The 24,461-nt window shown below is 48.8% G+C and overlaps 1 protein-coding gene across 1 annotated transcript in view; it reads right to left on the bottom strand.

Moving 5' to 3' along the window:
* The window catches only part of UTP20 (UTP20 small subunit processome component), a 1,390,303-nt gene that overhangs the window by 1,049,711 nt on the left and 316,131 nt on the right, over positions 1–24,461 (bottom strand). Inside the window, exon 14 of the mRNA XM_069629877.1 lies at positions 22,063–22,151. Coding sequence (XP_069485978.1) covers positions 22,063–22,151 — 89 coding nt within the window. The remainder of the gene's footprint in view (positions 1–22,062; positions 22,152–24,461) is intronic.

Below are 24,461 nucleotides of genomic sequence, written 5' to 3'. Positions count from 1 at the left end.
GTATGAAAATACACCACACTAATACTTAGGAACTTTTAAGCAAGGCAGGAAAGTCAAAAGTTACTTGTGAGCCGAAGCCCATAGGCCGGGCCCACTCTTGGAGAGAGCAGGGCACAAATGCACCCAAGATCACACAATGACAACAGGCTTAAAAAGTCTTGCAGGGAGTTCAGAAAGGTTTTAGTTAGGCTCAGAAAAGTTTAGCCAGGGTGTCCCAGGCTAACCCAGGTTCGAAAGCCGGGGGCTAAATCTACCCTGTACAGTCGGTTGCAAGGGAAGCCAGGTGGAACACGGTACCTTATGTGGAAAGGATCTTCCAGCGGGGGCAGTTCCTGGCAGCGGGTGCAAGTCGCGGCATCGTCCAGAGGAAGAGAAGATCTCGACGTGGAGGAAAGGTGAAGGTCGTTGCAATGCCAGGGAAGAAACCAGCCACAGAGTTTTCCGGTTAAAGGTACTACCCTTTGATTCGCGGTAGGGGTGAAACATGGTATCCCGGTTGCCGGGGTGCTTGGCACAGGCAAGGGGGCCACGAGATGCTCCAGGAAGCGAAAAAGGAAGCAGACTGGTTATCCCCACCAGTCGAAGGAAGAAGACTCTCCGGGCTGGAGATCTCCTCTGTCGTTGGGAAAAGTGGTGAGACGGTTCAGCAGGGCTCCACCGGTGGTGTCGTCGTAGCAGGTCGGCTCAGCTTCTCCCTCGTCCGACTCTTAGGTCCTGTGGCGACTTCTCAAGTTCCAGTCCCCAAAGCCCTCTATTATGCAGAAAACCCCCATTCACTCAGCCTAGCTGTCACTCAAACATGCTAAGTGGTGAGCCGGCCGGCTCACCACTTGGGCCAATCAGGACGGAGTGCGACTTGAGTTGCCTAGGCAACTCAGTCCAGGGTGCCTAATCCCCCTCCACCCCTCCTAAGTACCCCAGACAGAGTGGCACCACTTTGGAGGGCTTCTGTGGAGTAGCCCGCCAAAAAGTGGAACAAAGGGCTCCACTTGGGTTGGAGTCACAGAAGCGAACACAAACGCCATTTTAGAACCGAGTTCTGGCAAAAAATACCAACCGGAGAATTAATATTAAATAAATAAACCGGTGGTATGTTCGAGGCTATAGGAATTAAATAATTAAAGTTGGTAGCCTCGAACAATGGGAAATCCCATAGAGATATATTCGCGGTCGAATATAAAAAGTAGTATCAACTGCCACCAGCCAAAACTCGATCAGGGGGGACGGAGACATGCCCCCTCGACTAACAGACCCCGGGGCAATCGAATTGCCCCGGCCAGTACGTCCACAATATGGTGGTTTGTACTGGTTCCGTTCAGAATTCAAGACTAGTAAAGTCAATGGTGACTTTACATGCCCTGGGAGACAGTAGTCAGTCCCAGGGTATGGAGTCTATACTGGGGGGTCACTATGACACCCCTGTGTTACTGCACTGAGGGTGCTGTGTAACACACATCACAAAAACACATGAAGCCCTATGGAGTAAAAGACCCCATAGCCCATTAAGCACATCTAGAGTCAAAGAAACACACTCAAATCATGCCCAAGAGTGAGGGTAAAGAGTCTCACTCTTGGCAGGAGAAAATAATAAACCCCAAAAATCCAGAAAAGCTGCTGGGGGACTCACTAGGTTAGGAAATTCAGCCTAAACAGAGAATTCTCCCTAACAATAGATTTGTAATGTTAGATCCTAGGCATTGTAAAATCTAAGTGCTGTCAAACTCCCCCCTCCGTCCCAGAAAGAATGCATCCTGTGAGATTCTAAAAATTGATTACAGTCGCTTCCGCTGGGTCTTCGTCACTAAGGTTAGCTCTGGTAGCACACAGAGTGGCTCACCAGATGTCTACTGTCCGTCAAGGATCCATGCAGGCTACGAATATGCATTACATGTTCTGTGCAACAAACTGCAGAATGGGACAGATAAGTATTACTTGTGGGGGAACCTTTAGGGCCCGGATAACATTAGCAGGAGGAGTGAAATATGGATAGAATGAATGAAAATTGTTTATTAAAATGTTTAATTTTTCCTGGGGCTAGGCCTCAAGGTTTATAAACGTCTGCAGGGCTGTAGTGTGTTTCAGAATAAGGTAGCAAAATGTAGAACAGCATGCCCTGACAAAAACTGCCGACAATGAAGAAAAGAAAGCTTTAGAACATCCCTAGTATGGAAGTAGGACAGTTTGGGATGAAGCTATGGTCCATATCCAGTGATGCCACTACAAGAAGATGGGACTATAAAAACCCCTGCCTGGCACCACTTTGGCAGGTAGGAACGGAAGAGGGACAGAAGAAGACCGTTCAGGCAGCAGAGTCCTTTGCTACCATCCTCATTTTTGTAAGATTAAACTGGTTAGCCATACAAGACAGACTTTTTGTCTTGTTTCCCTAGAGGGGAGTATTTATTCTGGTGTGAGCGTAATTAGGGACACCCTTACAAGAGGTAACTTTCCCGAAGTGATCCCAATTTTCCCCCGAACTTTGGGAAGGCTCAGGCCTAGTCACCAGGAAGGAGTCACACCCATCTACAGCGACCGGTCCCCCAAATGAAAAAACATGCGTTTCCTGAGCAGTTTTAGTAGGAGCCATTTTAAAAGAAATCCTCTCTGCTCACTGAGGTGGGGCGTGGCTCCAGAGAGAAAGAAAGGCCAATATTGGGGCCTCGTAACGGAGGAAACTTGAGTGAACACGCACATTTCAGTAGATTCTTGTAAGTGATAACAACAAGGGGACATGTATGTATGACAGTATGTTGGTGAGCATGGATGAAGTACGAGGTCAATGACAGATTGAATAGGACTTTTGGTGATGTGTTATGGTATAGATTGGAAAACTTCACTACTCCCGGTTGCCTTTTCCTCGTCCCAGTATTTGTGGGTAATGGGGACGGGAAGATGGAATGGGTTTGGAAATAGCGCATAAAAGCTGAGGGAAAGGGTGTTTAAGGTAGAATGGGAAAGGGGGAATACCATGTCTCAGCCTTTGGTAGTTCTCCTTCCAATCTCCCCTGATGCCCCACTCAGGTGAACCACCCTTGTGTATCCACACCCAGGGTCAGGATCCAAAAGTGATGGCCCTTTCCTGGCCACCTGACTAGAGGATCCCGGAGGAGTAGGTGGGAGAGCATGGTCAAGTTTCTCACAACCCGCATTGTAAGAGCAGAATGCCCCTGTACTCATTTGGTAATCTGACTGAAAGAGAGAGGAGGATTGTTGAACAAAAGAGACTGCATTGTGATGATACATGGGAAGCTACAAGAATACCGAGATGCTGAGAGAGACCTCAGTTATTGGTATATGGAAAAGTAGCCATTGGTACAGGATGGGAAGCAGGAATATTGGAATGCAGCGCACACTTATTGATAACAGCACCACTGAAGGTAGTGCAAATAGTGAATGATGAATGTCTTAAGAACTGGGCCAAGCGTGCAAAGTTACTAACATGGGTGGAAGACTAAGCAGGACCTCTACCCATACTGCCCATAAAGAATGCAACACTATGCTTCAGAAACAAAGATCTGACCAAAGCTAGAGAAAATAAAGACTGCAAGCAAATAACTGATGTGCCAGGAATGACAGGAGGAACTGCTGTGATAATGGACCACTATTGGGCCTGTGGATCTGAAGCTTATACGATATATTCTATATTGACAATACATGTTCCTGCATTGGTGAACCCCCAAAGTGATATTCACATCAGACTTTTCCGAAAATGGGTGCACATCAAAGGAAAAACAGGTCGCTCAAACTCACCCGACAGAAGACGGAACTATTTTTCGGCAAAATCAATAGAAGCTTATCACGGCATTTCAGATGAGCACACATTGTTCGATAGGACGGCAATGGTTTACAGCCATATTCCTGCTAGGACTTCAAGCTGCAGCGAATGCAAAGTGGTTACAAATCACCAGATGGGAGTTGCTACAAACAATTAACACAACAATAAAAGGATTTAATGCGATTTAACAAGAATTGGGGGCCATCAGACTCATGACCTTCCAGAACAAGTATGTCTTGTACTCAATTACAGCAATGGAAAAACGCATGTGTGCAAAGATTGGGCCTTCTTGCTGTACATAAATACCTGGCCAAGATTGAGAAAATTGAACTCTAATAGAGGTAATAACTATGCTGTCAACTCTGCATACGAAGATGGAAGAAGTAGATGAGACCGAAGATCAAGATTGGTTTTAAGCTCTATTTTTGAGGGTTACAAGCTAGATGGCAAATGCCTTTAAAATGCTGGGTGCAATACTAGTGCTAGTGCTGCTGGGATTCTGGCTTATAAGAATAACCATAGAACAATGCAAGAAGACAGCAAAGAAAGCTATTGGAATGAAGTTAATGATCGACATAAATGCTGTGACTGATGAGCACACACAAACCAAAAACACCACCCGTGAGCACCTGAAAGGAAGTCCTGTGGCACCTTCAGAAACGAAGTTTCAATATCCTAAGGATCATAAGAACTATGCAAGGACGTTGCGAGTTCTGTTCACAGACTGGGGATTGCTGCCATATGACCTGGGGTGTGGATGAACACAACAAATGCAGGTGGCCTGAGGTGGATGACAAAGATATGGATTCCAGAAAAAACGCAGTGCGAAGAAAAGTTGAAGAGTGAGCAGGTGGTCAAGGATTCGACCAGAGGGCGGAATGCAGAGAGGCAGACGTATATGTCATTAGACCCCACACCCTCACCTCTGTCACACTGGAAGAACAACAAGAAGACACTGTGCCTGTTACCGGATATCATCCCAATACCACACTGGAGATATGAAAGACGTTATGCGCCCAGACATCCGTACCGAATGTACCCTCAAACTGATGTGGTAGAAGGAAATCTGCAGACACCACTGGACAAAGAAGAACTATAAGTAATGTCTGACAGGTGTAAAGTAAAGTGAACATGCATGCAAATATGAATAAATCATATACACTAAGATAAGGGACAATAAATTTAGTAGATGTATATACGCAGAAATGCAAGATAGATGAGACATATAGAAGCTTGCTAATGTAGAAAATATAACGCAAGTGAAACAGCCATGTTGAGAAAATGGACGTCGGTTTGGTATGTAAGCGAGAAGCCTCAAGGAGAAAAACGAAGGCTGCAGAGCTGACGAGCACTGGAAATAGAACTTTGCGCAAGAACATCGAATATTTGTTTGAATCAGGATCAAGGATGCCGCAGCAAAAGGCAACTGCAAGCAAGAAAGGAGTCGAAAAGGATAAGCTACATACGCATTACACATTTCTCTTAATTACGTAAAGGAGTGAACATTTGCAAGTGCCAAGTATTGAACAAAGATGCAGAAGAGCTACCTAGAGGCCCATGGGTGTAAAGGGGAATACAAAAAGTGAAGATAGATAGATAGATAGATAGATAGATAGATAGATAGATAGATAGATAGATAGATAGATAGATAGATAGATAGATAGATAGATAGATAGATAGATAGATAGATAGAATATGCAAGACGGAGCAACCAAGTCTCCAGAGGCCAAAGAGAGTAATGGCACCTAATATAATTGAAGTGAACTGGATCAGGAGTGAGAAACTTGAAGGTGTCTCACCCGCTAGTCCCCTAGGGATCTGTCATCCAGGTGGCCAGGAAACAGCCGTTGCTTTTGGATCCAGTTCAATGCGGTGGACCACTGTCGGGACGATCACCTGGATGAGGGGTCTTCGGAGAGTGCAAGTGGGACACCGGAGGGTGGGATGCAGTATCCCCTTCCCAGAAACACCTTTTCTCCATCCTACTTATGACCTTTTATTTTGACTTCTCCACTAGGACATTATTATTATTTGATGGTCGTAGCTTGCTCCCATCCGTAGATGTAGGCTTAGTTAGGCATTTATCAAACCCTTGCGAAAGTTCAATAAACACCCTTGAACTGTGGTCACTTGTGTCTGTCTTACTGTTGATACCATGCCTTCCTTAAACAGGAAACAAGACCTATTCACAAGGCTCCAGATGAAGATAGAAATGTAGCTTCACTCCCTTTAGAGTTCTGGAGAAGAGAACAGTCAGCAAGGTCAACTACAAAGAAGCCTTGGCTTAGGGCCTAACTCATGAGAGATGGAAGGTTATATAGTCAAATGGGCAGTTGTCTGACATCGTTCCCTGCACCTGGGTTCCGTTTTGCTTACGTGGAGCTAACAAGCAGAATGTCCAAGGTTGGACGATAGTGCTAACCAATCATGAGGGCCCATGTATTGATGGACTACACATTGTTGCAGAAGCCTAGCTGTTGCTGTTAGTCTGCTATCATCTGCTTTATATGTAGTTGGAGGTAGTTCAAGGCGTGCCTACTTGATAAGGGGGAGCCAATGATGTTACAAACACCTATGCAGACTATAGGTATATATGTTCCCTTAACCAATCCCAACCCCGGTAGGTTTTTACTGTTTGCCACATAGGATGACGTCATAGCCGACGTACATTGAGGTATAAAGCCTTTTGAGTAATTGAATGCGATGAGTTTGTGAGCTGTGATTTGATATGCTCGTCGTATTTCTTTACTTTATTGAACTGATAATAAAGTAGTATTTTGCCATATTCTTTGAGTCTGTCCGGTTATTTGGGCCTGAGATTAGTTATTGTGGTAATCCCATCCAGCACTTGGAATGCTCCAGGTGCTACAGTGCTACAGCACACTTTCAACAGTTGTTAGATTGTCAAGACAGAAGCCTGATCATCAAAGTCCTTCCCTAGTGTAGAGTTTTCCCAAAGGCAGAAGAGGGACCTTAGGGGTCTAGGAGCCAGCTGTAGGCAGGTCAGGATAGATTTCAGTTGCAGGAAAATCAGATTTCCAGAGAATATCTTCGTCAACAAGTAATTATTAGCTTAAAGGTTAGTCAAAAGTGTTAACAGACTTCACAGACGAGTTCCAGCATTAGGCCTGGGCGAATGGTATGGGCAAACCCCCCAACCACAAAAATCACCCACGCAGCCTCATAGGTTTCACAAAAGACTTAAGTATTACCCAAGCCAACATAGTAGCTCAGCCGAAAAGAAGAGCTTCTGTGTGGCCGCGTTCAGGTTGCAGCAGCACAGGATCCAGTCCTTGGGTTCTCGGTATGGACACTGAAGGAAAACTGGCAACATCGGGGAGGCTTCCAGAGTATTCTTTGCTGCTTCTCGCAGCTCTGTGGATTTGGCACCCTTTTACAGGTACTGGATGAAGAAAGAATATAGCTGGTTGGATTCTCTTCACTCTCTTGGTCCTGCACTCTGGTGAGGGGACTTCAGGGATTCGAATCATGACTTTGGACGGCCAGCAGGAGTCCACCAAAGTTCAAGCAGGAATCAGACTTCAGGAGACGTAGCACTGCATTCAGGCTTGAGGTCCCAGTGTATTGGCGGTTTGCAATGCAGCAAGGTCGCAGCACATCGTGGGATCACTCAAAATTCAGGTAATATTGAGACTAGTGGGTCTCACCACCCTCTGGGTAAGAGTTGTCATTTTCGGGACCCCCAGGTCAATGGAAAGGAAGGGTTGCATCAGGCTCCAGTTACACAGCAGGCTCTCTAGTTTGTAATTTTCCTCTTCAGATTCAGCTCCAGTGGTCGACTTGTAAGCAGCTTTCAGGATTGGAGTATTTATCAGGAACTACAGCACAACTTCTGCAAACTCTCCCTGCAGTTTACAGAAAGGGTTTCCCCCCACTAGGAACTGGTTCCTTTCAGGTAAGGAAAAGACAAAGGGATGCAGAATTCTGCAATCCTCCCTTGATTGCTGTCTTCTCAGACATTCTGGAGCCTGAGAATGTAACAAACGATTTGCGCCGAAGACAAAACTTCAACCGAGATCTTTCCCACCTGGAATGGCAGAAGTAGACCTAACAAACAACAAGCCAATGAGAGATGCGAAAAAAGAAGGAGCCCACCATTCTATCAGAATGGTGACCCTCGTGTGCATTATCGAGGCTGATTTGATAGCCTGCGAGTAAGGAACAAGTTACTTAAATGTAACTGTTGTTCTCCAGCATGGGTCTGACATGGATTCACATGCTCATGAATAGTCCCCGTCGTCAGGCTGGGAATCCTCGGGAAAAAGAAAAAAAATCAGTTTCAGTTTAATTTCTGAACTGTTTCTCCCAACAACGAATCACTGGTCTCTGGATCATACTCCCCCCAGCCAATGACTGCCCTCTACCAGAGCCCCTGCTCTGGCAGCCATCGTCTGATTTGGTAGCACGTAAAGTGGCAGTAGGACCAAGAGAAGAGCCGCAGAGGGGTGGGTGGGAGGGTTCGCATGTGAATCCATGCCAGACCCATGCTGGAGAACAACAGTTACAGGTATGTAACTTGTTCCTTTCTCCAGCATGGGGTCCGGCATGGATTCACATGCTCATGAATAAAGAATACATAGCAGTACACACATGCACAAGCACTGGAGGTGGCAACGGCTCAGCATAAGCATCTCTTACCTCCTCACCAGACTCACCTTCAAGCGAACAGGTTGCGCATCACTGCTTGGCCGACTCTGGACTCCTCCCTGGAATCCCGGTCGACGCAGTAGAATCTCGTGAAGGTGTGCGTCGACCTCCACGTAGCCACCCTGCAGATGTCCAGCAGGTGCACACCAGACAGTAATGCCGTAGTTGCAGCGATCGCTATGGTCGAATGGGCTCTTGGACGGCCAGGCAACGGTCGGTTTGCCAACCGGTGACAATGGGTGATGCAGCTGGAGAGCCACCTGGAAATGGAAGCCTTGGAGAGGGCCTTCCCATGGTCCACAGGGCCAAAGTTCACGAAAAGTTGGGACGTCCTCTGGAAACTCTTTGTGCGGTCCACATAGAACTTCAGCGCTCTAGCCACATCCAGCGAGTGCAAAGTCCTCTCAACCGGCGACAAAGGCGTTGGGAAGAAAACAGGTAACACCAAGAGCTTGTTTAGATGAAAGTCCGACGTCACCTTGGGAATGAAAGAAGGGTGCGTCGTAGCACTACCTTCGTCTCGTGGAATGTCAAGTAAGGTGGTTTACGAGAGGGCCTGGATCACTCCCACTTGTCGTGCGGAGGTGATGGCCCCAAGAAAAGCTGTTTTCCACGACAAAAATTTCAAAGGCGCCAAATGCATAGGCTCGAACGGAGGACCCATGAGCCTAGTCAGCACCACATTGAGTTCCCACGCCGGGGCTGGAGTCTTCACCGGTGGGAACGAACGGAAAAGTCCTTTGACAAACTCCTTAACCAGACGGTGTGACCATAATGCCGACCGCCCCGGAGATATGGTTTAGCGGAGATAGCCACCAGATGAACTTTGATGAAGGCATGCGCCAGTCCAGCCTTGGCCAACGAAAGCAGATACAGCAGCACCTGCGGAGCCGTGACTTGTAGAGCAACGATCTTCTGTGTACGGCACCACACCAAGAACCTCCTCCATTTATGACCATAGCATTTAAGAGTAGACGATGCCCTGGCCTTGGCAAGCAATTCTTTGCAGTCCGCTGCGAGATCGTAGCCCCCAAACTCTAACGCTGCAGGCTCAGCATTGCGCCTCCTTCCCTGGCGAGAAGATCTGCGACCAGTGGAAGCTTGACTGGAGGGAACGCTGACATGCTGAGAAGGTCGGGGTACCATATCTGCCTCGGCCACACCGGTGCGATGAAGATCATCCTGCACCGGGATCGTTTGAGTGGATTGAGGAGTCGAAGAAGCACCAGCAGCGGGGGACGCATACAGAAACAGGCCGTCTCAGGGGAATGAGAATGCATCCCCCCATGCTCCCCGGCTGGGGAAACCTGCTGGCGAACGTCCGGCACTTGTTGTTCATCGACGTCGCAAACAGAGCGTTCGAGGATTACGCCATCTGCGGTACAGGTGATCCATTTGGTCTGCCGAAGTTCCCAACCGTGGCAAGAGTGCAGCTCCCTACTGAGAGAGTCGGCAACAGTGTTCTTCACTTCTGCAAGATGAAATGGGACGAGGAACATCCCCTGGGCTATGGCCAGTGCCATAGGTCCTGCGCCCCTTTGGAGAGTGCCGGGGATCTGGTGCCCCCCTGCTTCCTGATGTAGAACATCATGGTGGTGTTGTCCGTGAAGACCTGTACCACTTTGCCCTTGAGGGACAGACGCAAGGACTTGAGGGCCCAAAACACTGTCCGCAGCTCCAACAGGTTGATGTGCAACATCATCTCCTCCGGTAGCCACAGGCCTGTGTGAAGACCTACGGTGTGCGTTCCCCATCACTCCAGGGAGGCATCCGTCGTGACAGTCTCCTGATGAGGTGGGGTCTGGAAATCCGTGCCTGTGGACTGATGTTCGCGCACTCACCATCACCGTATCGCTCGGCGGAAACTCTCGTCGAGTGTGATCGTGTCTTTGAAGCTTCCCGAAAACTTGTATCCAACGGGCGTCGAGGAACTCCTGTAGTGGACGCATCCATAGCTTGCACAGCCGAATGAGGTATATACACAATAACATGCCGAACAGAGACTTGATGGACCTCACCCTTGCGATCTCCACTGCAACAGTGGAACCTTGCCCAAGATGGCCGCTATCCTCTCCTCCAACAGAGATGCCAGGAACGATACTGTGTTGAGTCGGGATACCAGAAACTACGTGTCCTGCGATGGAATCAAGCAGGACTTTGCATAGTTCACCCGAGAACCCCAGCTCTGTCAGCAGGCGCACAGTCTTCGACGTCTGGTCGAAGGCGATCTCCTTCGAGCTGCCCCGGATGAGCCAGTCGAACAGATAAGGGTAGATGTGAATCCCCACTTGCGCCAGGCACTTGGTGAAGACCCTTGGCGCCAACTTCAATCCAAAGGGAAGGGCCTTGAATTGGTAGTACTTCCCTTGCACCACGAAACGGTAGAATTTGCAGTGTCATTTGTGAATGGGGATGTGGAAGTATGTAACCTCTAGGTCCAACGACGACGGGAAGTACCGCTCTTCCAGCTGTCCTAGCATGTTATGATGAATAACCATCCAGAATTTTTGGGACTTGATGTATTTGTTCAGTCGACGAAGGTCGAGAATAGGCCTCCAGCCCCCAGTCTTCTTTACGAGGAAGTAACGAGAATACACTGCGGAGCCCCGAAGCCTCTTTGGGACGAGCTCCAGCGCACCTTTCCTTAGCAGGGCCCGCACCTCCAGCAGCAGCTGAGGGACATGGTTTTCCTGCCGGGCCACCAGTGGTATTCGGGGACACTTCCGTTGAAATTAAAGGGTTGTCCGTGAGCGAGAGCTTCCAGCACCCATCGGTCGGTGGAGATGGTCTTCCACACGCTGATGAAGTATGCCAACCAGCCTCCCACCGGGGTGCACGAGTGGGGGCCCAACGCCACGATCGGTACAAACCTGCTTGGATGTCAAAGGGCCGCCTTGGGGACCCGGGCAATGACGTCCTCCTCCGAAGGCCTTGGAACGGCCCCTGTTCTACTGGGCCGACGAGTGGGAGGGTTGACAGTAAGACGAGGCACCTCCACTGAAACCCTTGGAGGATACATAGGATTTACCGCCTGAGGTCCGAAAGGACAGCCGTCGCTGCTGAAGCGCGCACAAGGCACGAGCCGTGTCTGTGTCCGTCTTGATGGCCTGAATAGACTCATCCACGGCCTACCCAAACATATTTTTCCGGTCAAAGGGCACGTCCAACACCCTCGACTGAATGTCCTGACGAAAATTGATGGCTTTCAGCCAGCCCCATCGACGAAGGCTAACGCTGTTGCCCAGTTGGCAGATCCCCGTGTCGGTGATGTCCATGGCCACCGTGATGGCGTGGCCCGACGCCACCTCGTCTTCCTGCAGGATCTCCAAAGATTCCGACCTCTTGTCGTCGGGAAGGAAGTGCAGGAGGGGACAGATGTTGAACCACAGCTCCCGGTTTTAGCAGGCCACAATGGCGAGAGCGTTGGCAGCCTTGATGGTTGTCGCCGCCGATGATATAACTTGTCGCCCCATGGCATCCAACTTCTTCCCCTCACTGTCCAGGAGGGGTGTGGAGGCCGCCGAAGAGGAGGAGCACAAAGACGACTTCTTGGCTGCTGCCAAAAGCATAGAGTCCAGCGACGGTTGGGTCCGGCACCCTGTAGTACTTCTCGTAACAGTCCCTCTTCTCCCAGCCTGTCCATGAGTCCTTCATGAGGGCCAACCCCTCGTCCCAAATGTAATCCAGGAGTGGGACCGACGGGAAGGTCTTCCTCTTGGCCTTGCAGCACTGGTATAGGAAACCTTCCCCTCAGGGACAAGCTGGAAGAGCTCCAAAGCCCTGGAGATCATGGCGTGAAACGAGCCGATCTCATCAGGAGGCAAAGATCTGGGAGGTGGAGACAGGAGGTCCCCCAACCCGCTGTCGTCCATGCCCGTCATCGCCGTGTCAGGATCAGTCTCATCCCTCGGGGAGGGGAGATGGGTGCGAAGGGTGGCAAGGAGGTGGAGGGTGAACTTTCCTCTTCTTGGTAGGTGGTTACCCAGTCGGTCTCGGGGGCCGTGGGTGAAACAGGCATCCTTGTCTGGATCTCTGAGACCAGAGTAAGCAAAACAGAGAATGTCTGCCGAGATATCTCCAGATGGCTGTTGAGGCGGCTGTGGTGACGGAGGAGAACGCAGAGCCGGTGACAGTGGCGTAGGTTGGTTGCCCAGGCCCCCAACGCCCAGCTGTTCCTAGTCGGTCTCCTCGTCGTCGTCCTCGTCGGAATCCTCGCCGTAGGGCCTACCCTCGACACACTGTTCCTCCTGGATGGTCTGGAGGCCGGTAAGCTCCTCCTCCTCTGAGGAGGAGATAACTGTGCCCTGGAGGACTACCTGGCCTCCCCCCATTTCTCTGCGACCAGGGGAGTTGGTTTCAGTGAAATGACTGGCATCTTCTCCAGTGTCGTCTTTATGGGCTGAAAAGAAGACTCCCTCCTGGCAGACTCTAGCCTTCTGGGGTGCATCCTGCGGGCCTGCGCGAGGGACGCCACCACCCTCTCGATAGATGGTTGGGCCTTCGTCATATGCTCCTGGGCCTTCACGGCCTTGGTCGGACCCGCAGACTTCTGCTTTTTTGGGGTACGGGGGGGGCAGGGGCAGCGTCCTGCCCCCCTTGGCCTTCTCCGGCAGGCCGGTCCTGCGCTTGTCCTTGAGCTTGCCCGGATGGTCCGACTTCCTCTTTGATGAAGATCCCGAGCGTTGGCTGGTGACCGAAGCCGCAGGAAACCCTGGCTGCCGAGGAGCCAGTCGCAACGGTGTTGCCGTTGACAGTGTACTTGCAGTGCTTGGCCTTTTGTTGGGCCCCCGTGGGCGGGGCGCCCACAAAGGTCATAGAAGACCGCTCAGTTTTCTTGGTAGCAGGGGAGGCATGTTGCTGGGACCAACCTAGAGCAGGGGCTTTGGCCTGTAGCCACTCCTTGAGCCGCAGATGCAGATCCTTCAGCGTGCAGGGCACCATCTCCTGACAAAACGCACAGTCCTCCTCCACGTGCGTTGGGTCAGGGTACAGTCAGTAGAGACACTTGGACTGCTTTTCATCCGAGAAGACATTCCGTAAGTCGCAGTCAGAACAAATCTTGAAAAGGGGAGCCGAATCCTTCATCTCCGACATGTCCACGCGGCGTAGGCCTGGAAGTAACTTCTGGAATCCTCCACGAAGAAAGTTGACTAAATCTGCCCTTGAGGGTCCCCGTTCATCAGAAGCTAGATCGATGGAGAACGAAGCTCGATTGATGGAAAAAATAGAGTAAACTCTTTCAAAAAGTGCAAAACCCAGTAAAAGCTCAAGAGCCAAGCACAAGGACTGCCAACACTTGAACGTGCAGTAAAAATCTGAACATGACTGCCAGAGGAGGGGCTTAGGTAGAGGGCAGTCATTGGCTGGGGGCAGTATGACCCAGAGACCAGTGATTGGTTGTTAGGAAAATGACAGTTCAGAAATGAAAATGAATTTGAATTTTTCTTTACCGAAGATTCCCAGCCCGACGACTTGGAATATTCATGATCATGTTAATCCATGCCAGACCCATGCTGGAGAATAATGACTAAGTCTAAAGTTTCACTGCCACCAGCCATTCAAAGTTAAGTTGTCATTGCAACAGAAATGTTAGCAAGTAAGTAAGCAAGGCGATACATTGTATCCCCGAGCACTCCACACAAGGTGGGATGTGCTGGCTCACTAAAATAAATGTAAAGGGGATGGGAATCCCACTTTCCTTCTTGGGAACAGTATTTCACCCAAGAGGTAATAAGCAAAATGAACACGTGAAGCACAAAGGGGCATCCCAGCTAAAGCCCAAAGGTTATAGGGAACTATAACTCCAATCACAAACTATGGAGAGACATAAAAAGCTCACCCATAAAAAGAGTAAAAGACTAGGTGAGAGGGGGACGGGGGATTCCCACTCACCTAGGGAAAAGGCAAAATAAATACCAAGTCCAAGCAAAACATTCTGGGGTTGCCAGAGGTCAGGAAGATTCACCACATTCATGCAAATCTTACCTAACACTGCATTCCTCAAAAATGCCAGCATCATGATTTAATTGTCTATTTCCTATATAGTAATAGTGAGCAGTGACAGTGAGCAGTGACATAAAGAACACCACAAAGTAATATATTTATTTGCTTACTGGGGGCAACACTGCTTGAAAACCATGGCCCTCGTCTAATCTCAGCCTCTGTTTGAATAGCTGCACCTTGCGTGTAACTTCAAATCCATGCCTCCATCCCCCAATCTATGCTGTGGCATGTGGTCCTTACACATTGTTTCCAAGCAGTCTCATGTATCAATACTAGAGCATGTGTTTTCTATCTAGGCTGGGATATGTCTACCTTTTCAGTTTGGGTTATTATAAGCTGCAGACCTATAAGGTGAAACTACTGCATTGGAGTTGTGAAGGCATCCGGAAGTAGACACAGACAACTGGAGAAGGCTTGGGCTACACACTTAACCTACGGCCTAACTCATCCTATGCTAAGGTGGGATTTCTCTACCTAACTGAAACTAATAGTCTGTGTCGGGAAGCCCAAAGTAAATGTCTGTTCAAGTCCAACACCTATACTTGCCCTCACATCTATTTATTCAAACTGTGTAGGGATGTCAGCATCAACTGAAAAGGGCTCAAACAAAGGTTCAGACCTTCTTGCACCTCTTGATTGGAAAAGGGGCGATTCCAGAAAGTTCACTTTCAAACAAAAGGGATTCCCTTCCCCAAGCTTTTAAGTGTCTCACTGTTTTCACAACACGAGCTGAGACCGCCCTTATAGAACTCAAAGCCCAAATTGACGAGCTCAACGATAAATGAAATGCTGCTACTCCTTGATCTGTCGGCGGCTTTTGACCTAGTGGACCACGCAGTACTCACACCTAGCGTCAGCCACCCACTTCTCAAGTGAACTCATAGCCTGGATCCAATCCTTTCTCGACAACAGAAGCATGCGAGTCTTCCCCACCTTAGACTCTGCAGACCCTATCCAGACAACATGTGGAGTCCCACAGGGCTCTTGTGTCTCGCCAACGATGTATAATATCTTTACTAAACCAATATTCGACAAATTGGACAGACTGGGTGTAACCTACACAAATTATGCAGACCACACCCAGATCCTCATCCCCCTTTTTGCAATTTCACTACGGCTAGAGCTTTAGTAAACAAAATGTACACCCTCATTCAGGCATGGATGGCAACCCATGGCCTCTGCCTAAATGACGAAAAAACGGAGATCCTCATTCTAGGCTCACCCAACAACCTAAAAAAACTCGATTCCAACTACAGCGCCTTCAATATCGATGGCAATATAATCCACGTCGCCAAAGAGGTGAAAACCCTCGGTTTCTATTTGGTCTCCACTTTGTCCCTAAGGAAACAAATGAACTCCCTGGCCTCATCCACAGCCTATACCGGTAAACATATTAAAGCATGCAGACCCTTCCCCTCACCAGCTAGCTGCATTATCCTAGCCAATGCACTAATCCTCTCAAAACTGGATTACTGCAATGCACTTTATCAGGCACCAATAAATACATCATCAATAAACTTCAAACCCTACAAAACAACACGCTCAGAACGGCCCTGAACCTCCCAGCTAGAGAGCACATCTTGAATGTGCGGAGAAAATACAACTGGCTAAAAATTAGCGATAGGATCACCTTCAAAATTGTCACACTAACATTCAAATGTCTGAACAACGCAGCCCCCCCCATATACCTTAGGGATAGAATAATAAGAACAACCACTGCACGACCAACCAGAAAAGCCAACTCTTTCTGCCTCCAAACCCCTAGATGCCGACTAAAAAAAACAGGAGGTAATAGCTTCCCTGTCCAAGCAGCCCAGTACTGGAATGCCCTACCAGTTGAACTAAGAAGGGACCAGCCCTACAACAGCTCCAAGCACCATACCCGCACCTGGCTTCGATGCAACCACCTCTGAAACCGGTGACCCTGAGCATTATGATCTGATGACAAACGTACCCCTCCACTCTACATGTAAAATGTACATAATGTATTTACTGTATATAATTTGTTACCTTTCCACCCTTACATGTAATGAATGTACATAATGTAATTACTGTATACAATTTATGTTACCAACAACCTATAATATGCAACCTGTAACCAAGTTCTAAGCATTCTTGTTATTCTGTGCGCCCAGCTACCCAAGGGTTTTCTGGCACCCTATAAATAAACAAACAAATCCTCTGGATTCGTCCCAGCTTTCAGGCTTCTGTGTCTTTCACCAATCGCACAAAGGCCAGATCTTTTCAGTTCACAATATACAATCTTTTCTTGACAGTCAACCATAAGTTTATAGAGGAGTTGAGTGGCTTCTTTTTAGTTGGGTGTATTCGGTCTAGGCGCAGTTGTCAGACCGCACAGTCCATCCAATACAGGTGACGCAACTGACACGTTATTGGATTCTCTTCCACAGTTACACTGCCTCAGCTCAGTAGATGGTATTGGACTTATATTCTTGCAGTCCTTTTTCAATACTTGTTTGTCACCATTCACTTGCAGATAGCTGCAAATTCCCAGTTCACTTTCCTGCTGGGAATTTGCACCGTGTTCACAGGCTCATTATGCGCTTTAAAGTTCACTGCTTTTCTGGCCGGTCCTTGGCCTTTTCAATTGCAGAACATTTCGGTATTCATAAACCGCTTAATTCATTAATTTCAACCTTCACGTCATCTTAGTTCTCAATTATCTGTACTTAACATTTGGACAGGCAATCACATTGCCTCTGCTGTCCTTCGCTGACTCGCGAGCGCTCCGACCTGCATTCACCACGCAGCACGCACCACAACATCCTGGAGTCATTCAGTCTGTCTTGACTCACCGGGTACACCGTCTGTGTGCTCTCTTCCGCTTCGGTCGGCTCTTCATGGCTGTCGCTGTTGCCGGCACGGCACGCCTCTCTTCCAGGGTTTCCACCACCTCAGGTTACTGGAGAGGGTGTCCCATTAACTCCAGGAGGGTAGCAGCCCTACCCTGCCACTGGAGACCTTCCGAAAACACCTGCAACAATCTGCTTCCGCTGCAATGACTCTGCAGCTCCTCAGCACTTCAGACACACATCTCCCTACCTTCACCTGCAGCCTCTCTCCGTCTGCAAGCGTTCTACAAGTGATCTCCAAGTCTAATTCCAACTCAAACTCCTTACCTCATCTGAGTGGGCCATTTATACCACCCCTTTGCTTCAGGCGCAGGCAATATTCTTCAATTACACAAAGATTTTGATTCTCTGAATCCCTCTTCCTCGTTCCAGCACCAGAGTGGTGTTTGTGTGCGTCTGAGTGAATAAAGGAGTGATGCATGTTCTAAGGTGTCTCTTCCTCGTCTCAGTACCATAGTGGTATATAAATAATAATAATAATTTAGCATTTATATAGCACTACGAACCCAGGTATCTGAGCGCTGCTTATTATTACCCACGGTGTGTGGTGCTCATTTATCGACCTCGAAAGGATGAAAGGCTGGGTTTGGCCCTGCCGGGATTCAAACATGCATTAGCAAGCTCAGCGCAGATGTCAAAGCGAGCGCTCTACTCGCTGTGCTATCGGACAGCCCTGAGAAGAGTCGAGGACCGACAGAAGGAAGAAAGTCTGCCGGGTGTTAGGGAGAATTTTCATTTCTGTGCTAATTCCCTTCAACCTTAGAGACCTCCAGCTTTTTTGCTGGAATTAGGACTTTTTAATTTTAATTCCTGAGTGAGTGGGACCTTTTTCTCAGTCTCTGATGCGTTTTTCCCTGATTTTGATTTCATGTTTTCACTGTTTTTGGAGTCTGACAAACGCCATAGGCATCTGCTTTTTGTCTAGTGACACCCAGCACCCTCAGTGCAGTGTCACTGGGAAATCCTTTGGATTTGTCATAAGGTTAAAAATACCTTTTATCGGATGATCCACTGTTCCCATGAATATTAAGGTGAAACTGATCTTACTTAGCTTTCTACTTTTTTAGGTCCAGCACACACACCAGCTTGTGTGGACTGCTGGGGGGTTACCTAGTAGCACCTTATTCTACTTTCTCATGTAACATTTTTTGTTACCCTCACTACTTTAAATGGCTATTGGTTGTGGTTTGATTTTTACTACCATTGTTCTTTTCTACCGCAGGCTGAATCCTCAGCTTGTAAAAATGCCCCCCCCCCCGCTCTCCCATCTTTTTTCACCAATTTCTGTTTGGGAGGTCTTTCTTGGCTTTTACTCTGTACGTTGCGACCTGAAGCATGCCCCTGGCTCCAGTGTTTTTAGGAAAGATTTCATTTTATGTGTAATTTTCCCTCCAGTTGTACACCCCCAAACTTTTTGCTGCTGTTTAGACACCATAGACTGACTTTACCAGAGGAGCCCAGCCTTCTGCTGCACTCCTCTGGGCTTTCGCTCACTTTTAATGAGGAAACTGACATGCCCTTAAGACAGTCAGTACTGGGAGACTGTTTCCTTTAGTCCTTTTCTAATGTTGCAACTTTTCTGCAACAAGTGCACAATGTACCTTACAGTACAGTGCATTTGGGTCTCATAGTCAATCACAATGACCCTAGATGCTCTCGTAGAACTTTTTTGGAGATGTGCAGATGTGTCATGGACAGGACTGGTGGCAGCTTATCTGTTCATGTCATTTTAATCCTTTCCTTCCATTTAAACCGTGTTAACCGCATTTGGCATGAACAGGTGGCCTGGCTCCAAAATGGCCATGCCACCATGTTCTTTGTCCTGTCCTTTGGCCATCCTGCCCCTTTGCCTTCCCCGGGTCGAGCCGACCCGGGTCAGTCCTTATTTGGACATGCAGTTTCCTGTGAAACCTCAAGCTTCTGCATGCCTTGTGTGTGTGCCTCCAGGATGTGGGCTGGGGTGTCTGTCCCCAATACACATCCTGGGAGCCAGAGAGTCTGGAGTACTGTGAATGCCTGGGACCACTGTGGTCCATGATTGGTCCATGTGTGGAGTGTGTGTTTGTGAGCAGATCTCCCATTGATCCTCTCCGTTTTGGCGCAAACGGAACTTTGGATAAGAGGAGGCTGAAAACACCCATACCATGTCGATCTCTGAAGTTCTCACTGAAAGAAGGATAGGAACCAAGTATCCTGAAACTACGAAACTGAGTCGAGGAACCGCTGGTGACCAGCTGGAAGGTTTGGCACCCCGAGCCCGCTGTCGTCCCGTGGGACCCCTCTGCATCTGGTCATCCTAGAAGGTCTGCCAAGACGCTTTGACTCATTAGAATAGTGGGACCAACTATTCTCGGCACCTTCAACAAACCCTGCAAGTAAGCCTTCTCGGAAGTGTCCCTGGGCCAGTCAGTGGGCTGACCAGCTTACGCAGCACCTTTGCTCTGTCTCCGCTGTTTCGAGGCGGCCCTCGAAACTTGGTATTCTGCTAGCTCTGTGTCCCTGGCACCCTCACACCGAATTTCGAACACTTGGCATTACCAGGTCTGAAGTGAGACGAGTGCGCCAGGACCGATGTAGACGCGGTTACCGTGTTGCCCTGCCGCGGCAACTACCTTTGCAGGTGCGCTGCATTTGTGACCCTCTTGCCCCTGAAGCCTGCTGCAGTGAAACTAGGGCGATTCACCCACCCGGAGCGGAGAAATCGCCACTGTCCCGTTTGGGAATCCTCACTATCTTTGGAACTGAAAGCCGCAGAGCAGTCATACTGCCGCAGTAGAACCCGCAACCGAAGTGGACTCGACTGCGAAGTTTGGTCCGGAGTGCGGTTGGGGCCGGTGAGTAACCCTAACCGGTGGCCCCTAGCACCTCCAGCCATTATTATGCATGAGTGGCCCCTGGGGGTCCCTCTCCTTTCCACTGCTAGTGCAAACTAGCGACTCCATCCTGCCCTCTGGAACTGCCTCTGCCTTCAAATGGAGGTCCTCCCTGAATAGTGGGAACTTATTCTTCATCGCCTCATCCACCTTCCTGAGCTGCTAGAGACCCCTGAAGAGACCCCGTTTTGCCCATTGGAACAACTGCGTGAGCTTGTATTGAGCACAAGGCTCCCCTCTTCTTAGGGATTGCACTGCCTCTTAATTGGGCGTGTTGTCGATGTCGAAGGGGCCTAAAGACTATCTGCACTGCCTATTTTCCTTCCCCTCTAGGTTGTGAACTTATGTCGTGCTTTTAAGCCGTTAAACCCCAATGGTCTTTTATATATCTTGTATTGATTGTGTTGGTTTAGTAAGATTGCTGTGATTCTTTTACCTTGTGTTGAGTTACAAAGGCCTTGTAATAAATGTGTTTATATTTTTGATATATACACCTGTCTGGGAGTATTTTGTAAGTGTCCTTACTCTGTGTGCTCATTGAGGTCTTTCAGTCACCCTCACCCCTTCTGAGACTTAATCTTGACCGCCTACCATAGATACCTTGATTGGTCTGGCTTGTCCAGACGTTACCCTGTTCCAAGAAACTAGCCTGGCCTTCTGACCATCTGCCCACCAGGTCAGAGTTCAGAAATCTGTCTCAACAGTCTGGAAAGACAGGATGTGAGGGAGGGTCCCAAATCTCCCCCATCCTTTATCTCTAGGAGTGCCTGAACGAAACCAGTCCTGATTCACTGGCTGGCTGTCCTGCCAGGACAGCCACCATGCTGTGTGGTGGAAAGCCTAGGCTGTGCATGTATGGGAAATCTTGCTTAAAAAGCAAGGGTTTTGGGACTAGAGGCAGAGTCGGCCACTGGAAGAAACATCTGAAGCAGAAATCGTGAGGAGAAGCCCGCTGCAACCTCCAAGACCTCGAAGTACAGGTGAAGCCTGCTGCTGCGCTGAACTTTATTTATTTATTTATTTATTTATTTATTTATTTAAATCGACAGAGAATCTCCAGAAGGGACTACTTCTTCCCTTGGGTTAGTGGGACCAACTAACCCAGAGACGAACTAGACTTTGGCACAATCCCTGACTTGCTGTGCCTCTCCATTGCTGCAGAAGCCCAATGCCAGGGGTCAAGTGTCCATAACCATGAGCAACGTCTGCCGCAAAACGAATCCAGCCAAAAGCTCCAGGAGCGTCACAAGGACACTCCAGAAGCAGAAAATGCTGATCCAGAGTCCCTTCACCAGATTCCAAGACCGAGGGAGCAAGGAAAGTCCAACCGGAGATATTCGATCTGCATCAGTGCGGTTTGTGATGCGCTGAAACCGCGAAGTGCCGCTGAATCGGAGAGAGCCCGTAGATGGGTGTGCACCTAGGCTCTAAAATCTCCAAAGGCAGCCTTGGGAAACCCTAGAGATATCCAAGGGGCCAGAGGCGCTTACGGAGACAGAGGACCCCTCAGGTGTTTATTCCATTACCCATCTGACAACAGCAAATCGGATTTGAACCTTGCTTCGGTGTCACGTGTCCTATGGGATCTGCCATAGGAGGCATCACAAAACAACCTCACAAAATATCACACTGGTGCAAGGCTGGATCCCAGTGGAGGTTTACCTCCTTTTATAATAATTTCACAGACAAATAAAACAAAACAGATTTCAAGCAAGGGTGAAAACCAGAAGAAGTGATGCGCCACATGGCTTCATTAATTGAGCACACTTTCATTTATCAAGCAAACCAAACACAAATTTATGTTTCAACGTTTATTTTACACACATTACATAATGACCATATGTTCAAACCTGCCCCGGGGCAACCTTACCTTTGCTGACGGTCCCTTGGTCCAAAGAGGCAAAGAGTGAGTCTATGAAACTTACGAGTCGTGGCATTATGATTTCCTTCCCCAGGGGCCTGTAAGAAAATATAGATTTAACGGCTTGAAATCAGATGAGAAGCACCACAAATGTATGTGACCTAAAGACTGGTAGATCCAAAATGTATTCATGTTTCACAATATATCTGCACATCACTCAAAAGTAAAAATTCAAATCATTTTGGCGAACCTTTCCGGTCTCTCAGCAACCACTTTTTTGGGAATGTATTCAATTCCAATGCTTCAGCCATTTTGAGAGGAACAGAGGCTCAGAGTGGCTTGCATGCCTTGTCAGTAACAAACAATGATATGGTCATTACAGGATAGGAGAGAGGAGGCCAGGTCAGCCCATTCTGAAAGGAAGAGTGGGGGCTGACAAGGTGGCCGATTGAAGGTGGTTAGCAGGAGTGAAGTGCTAGGAGAGAGGGAGAGCCTGCCAACCAGGCACTCAAAGGATGAGTAGGCCTGAGTGGGAATGACAGACAGGGATACACTCAGGGATGATCATTGCTACTCCCCCACCTGGTCTGTTTAGTTTAGGCAGGTAGAGTATTGTGTAGCCTTCTGGGAGAAGTGCGTCAAAACAAGCGACAGAGCTATCCTTGAACCAAGTTTCAGTGAGGGCAAGAACATCAAGATCCAGGAGGTTGCAAATGTCACAGGAGTGTTTGACAGCTGAGCGAGCATTAAGCGTGGCAATGTGTAGCATATTGCCCTCTGTGAAAGACTTAAGGGGGGGGAGCAGGGGACAGTGGTCACCCCCCATAAGTGACAAGAGTGCCTGAGGGACAGAGGTAGAAGGGGGCGGAGGAGCCAAGGCCAGCAAGGGAGACAGGACCACAGTGGTTGAGAAGAGAGCCAGTGTGAGAGGCCGCAGGGGGCAAGGGAGACCCAGATACTGTGTTAGTGGGTGGCAGGTTCACCAAAGAGGAGGCTGACGAGGTCGTCAATGTGGGGGGTGGCGGCAAGGAGGCTGTGGCAAGGCTAGAAGGGCGGTTACGAGGCGGAAAGGGAGCCAAGATGGGCACAGCTGGCAAGGGAGCCAGGGATGCAGAAGGAGCTGGTTCAGAAGGAGAAGGAAGGTTGATAAGGCGAGGGAGGAGCCTATCAAAGAGTAGAAGGTTGGGTTGAGGACCCTGTACCATGATGGTAGCATTGCAGTAGACATTGATGATGACCCTGGAGGTGGAGAAGATTGCAAGCAAGACCTACCAGCTGGTGCCACCATTGATGGTTGAGGAGGAGAAAGGAGGGAGAAGAGCAATCATATGGCAAGTCCGTAGGTCAGATGAGAGAACGACAAAGAAGATGTTGGCAAGAGTCTCTCTGGCAGAGGCAGCGACATAGGTGTCTGCAATCGGAAGGCCTGGGTTAGAGCCCAGTATGTCCCTCTTGAGTTTCTTCCTGTCGGAATTAGTAAGAGGTGACGGATAAGAGATAAAAAATCTGATAAGATAGGAGAGATAGAGAGCGCCATAGCAAACTGCAGAGAGTGAGGTACACTTAACCAGGCTGAGGCCACAGAGGCGCGTGGAGAGCAGTAGGTAGGGGGGATAGGGCACAAGACTGGGAGTAAAACAGTGGTAAACAGGCTGTATAGGGTGGGATGAGATGCACGAACACTGTGGGACTCAACATTTAATGAAGCTTGGGTTGGCACAGGTCCGAGAAGACTTTAATCAACCTTTCCTGAAGAAACGAGGTGATCCATGCAATGGCTGCAGGGGAGAAGTTGGCGATGGAGAGATGGCGACACAGAGTATTGTGATCCACCAAATCAAACACCGTGGACAAATCAAGGAGCAGGAGGAGGGCGGGTTTGTCCGTGTCTCTGAAATCGTACATTTGATTTTTTAAGTCTAGGAGCGCAGATTTGGTGCCGTGCCCTGGACGGAATCCCGACTGCCTGAGGCCCAGCAAGTTGTTGGCCTCAAGGACATTTTGGATTTGCAGATAAGCTGCCTTGTCAAGAATTTTCAAAAGGAAAAGGGACTGTCGTAATGGGTCTATAGTTCCCTGGGACTGTTGGGTCAAGTGTTGACTTTTTAAGAAGGGGGCATACTCATGCTTCCTTGAGACCAGTAGGGACATGGTCTGACTGGAAAGAGGCATTGATGAAAGCTGTGAGGAAGTGAGCAAGGGGAAGGGCACAATCTTTAAGAACTTGAGCCGAGCATGCGTCCCCTTTACAGAAGGAAGGTTTAATTGATTTAAGGAGAGCGATAACCTCCGCTCATATCTTTGAACGCAAGTAGGGGTGCGGGGGGGTGAGTCACTGGGAGTACAGTTCTTTGATTGGGATATCTGGTGACTAAGGGCATGTTGATGGGCTAAGATTTTATTCTGGA

The sequence above is a fragment of the Ambystoma mexicanum genome, chromosome 12 (assembly GCF_040938575.1).
Source record: "Ambystoma mexicanum isolate Mex_15411 chromosome 12, UKY_AmexF1_1, whole genome shotgun sequence".
NCBI classification, from domain to species: Eukaryota; Metazoa; Chordata; class Amphibia; order Caudata; family Ambystomatidae; genus Ambystoma; species Ambystoma mexicanum.
The sequence above is the reverse complement of the archived record's forward strand: the minus strand, read 5'-3'. Positions and strand labels throughout refer to the sequence as shown.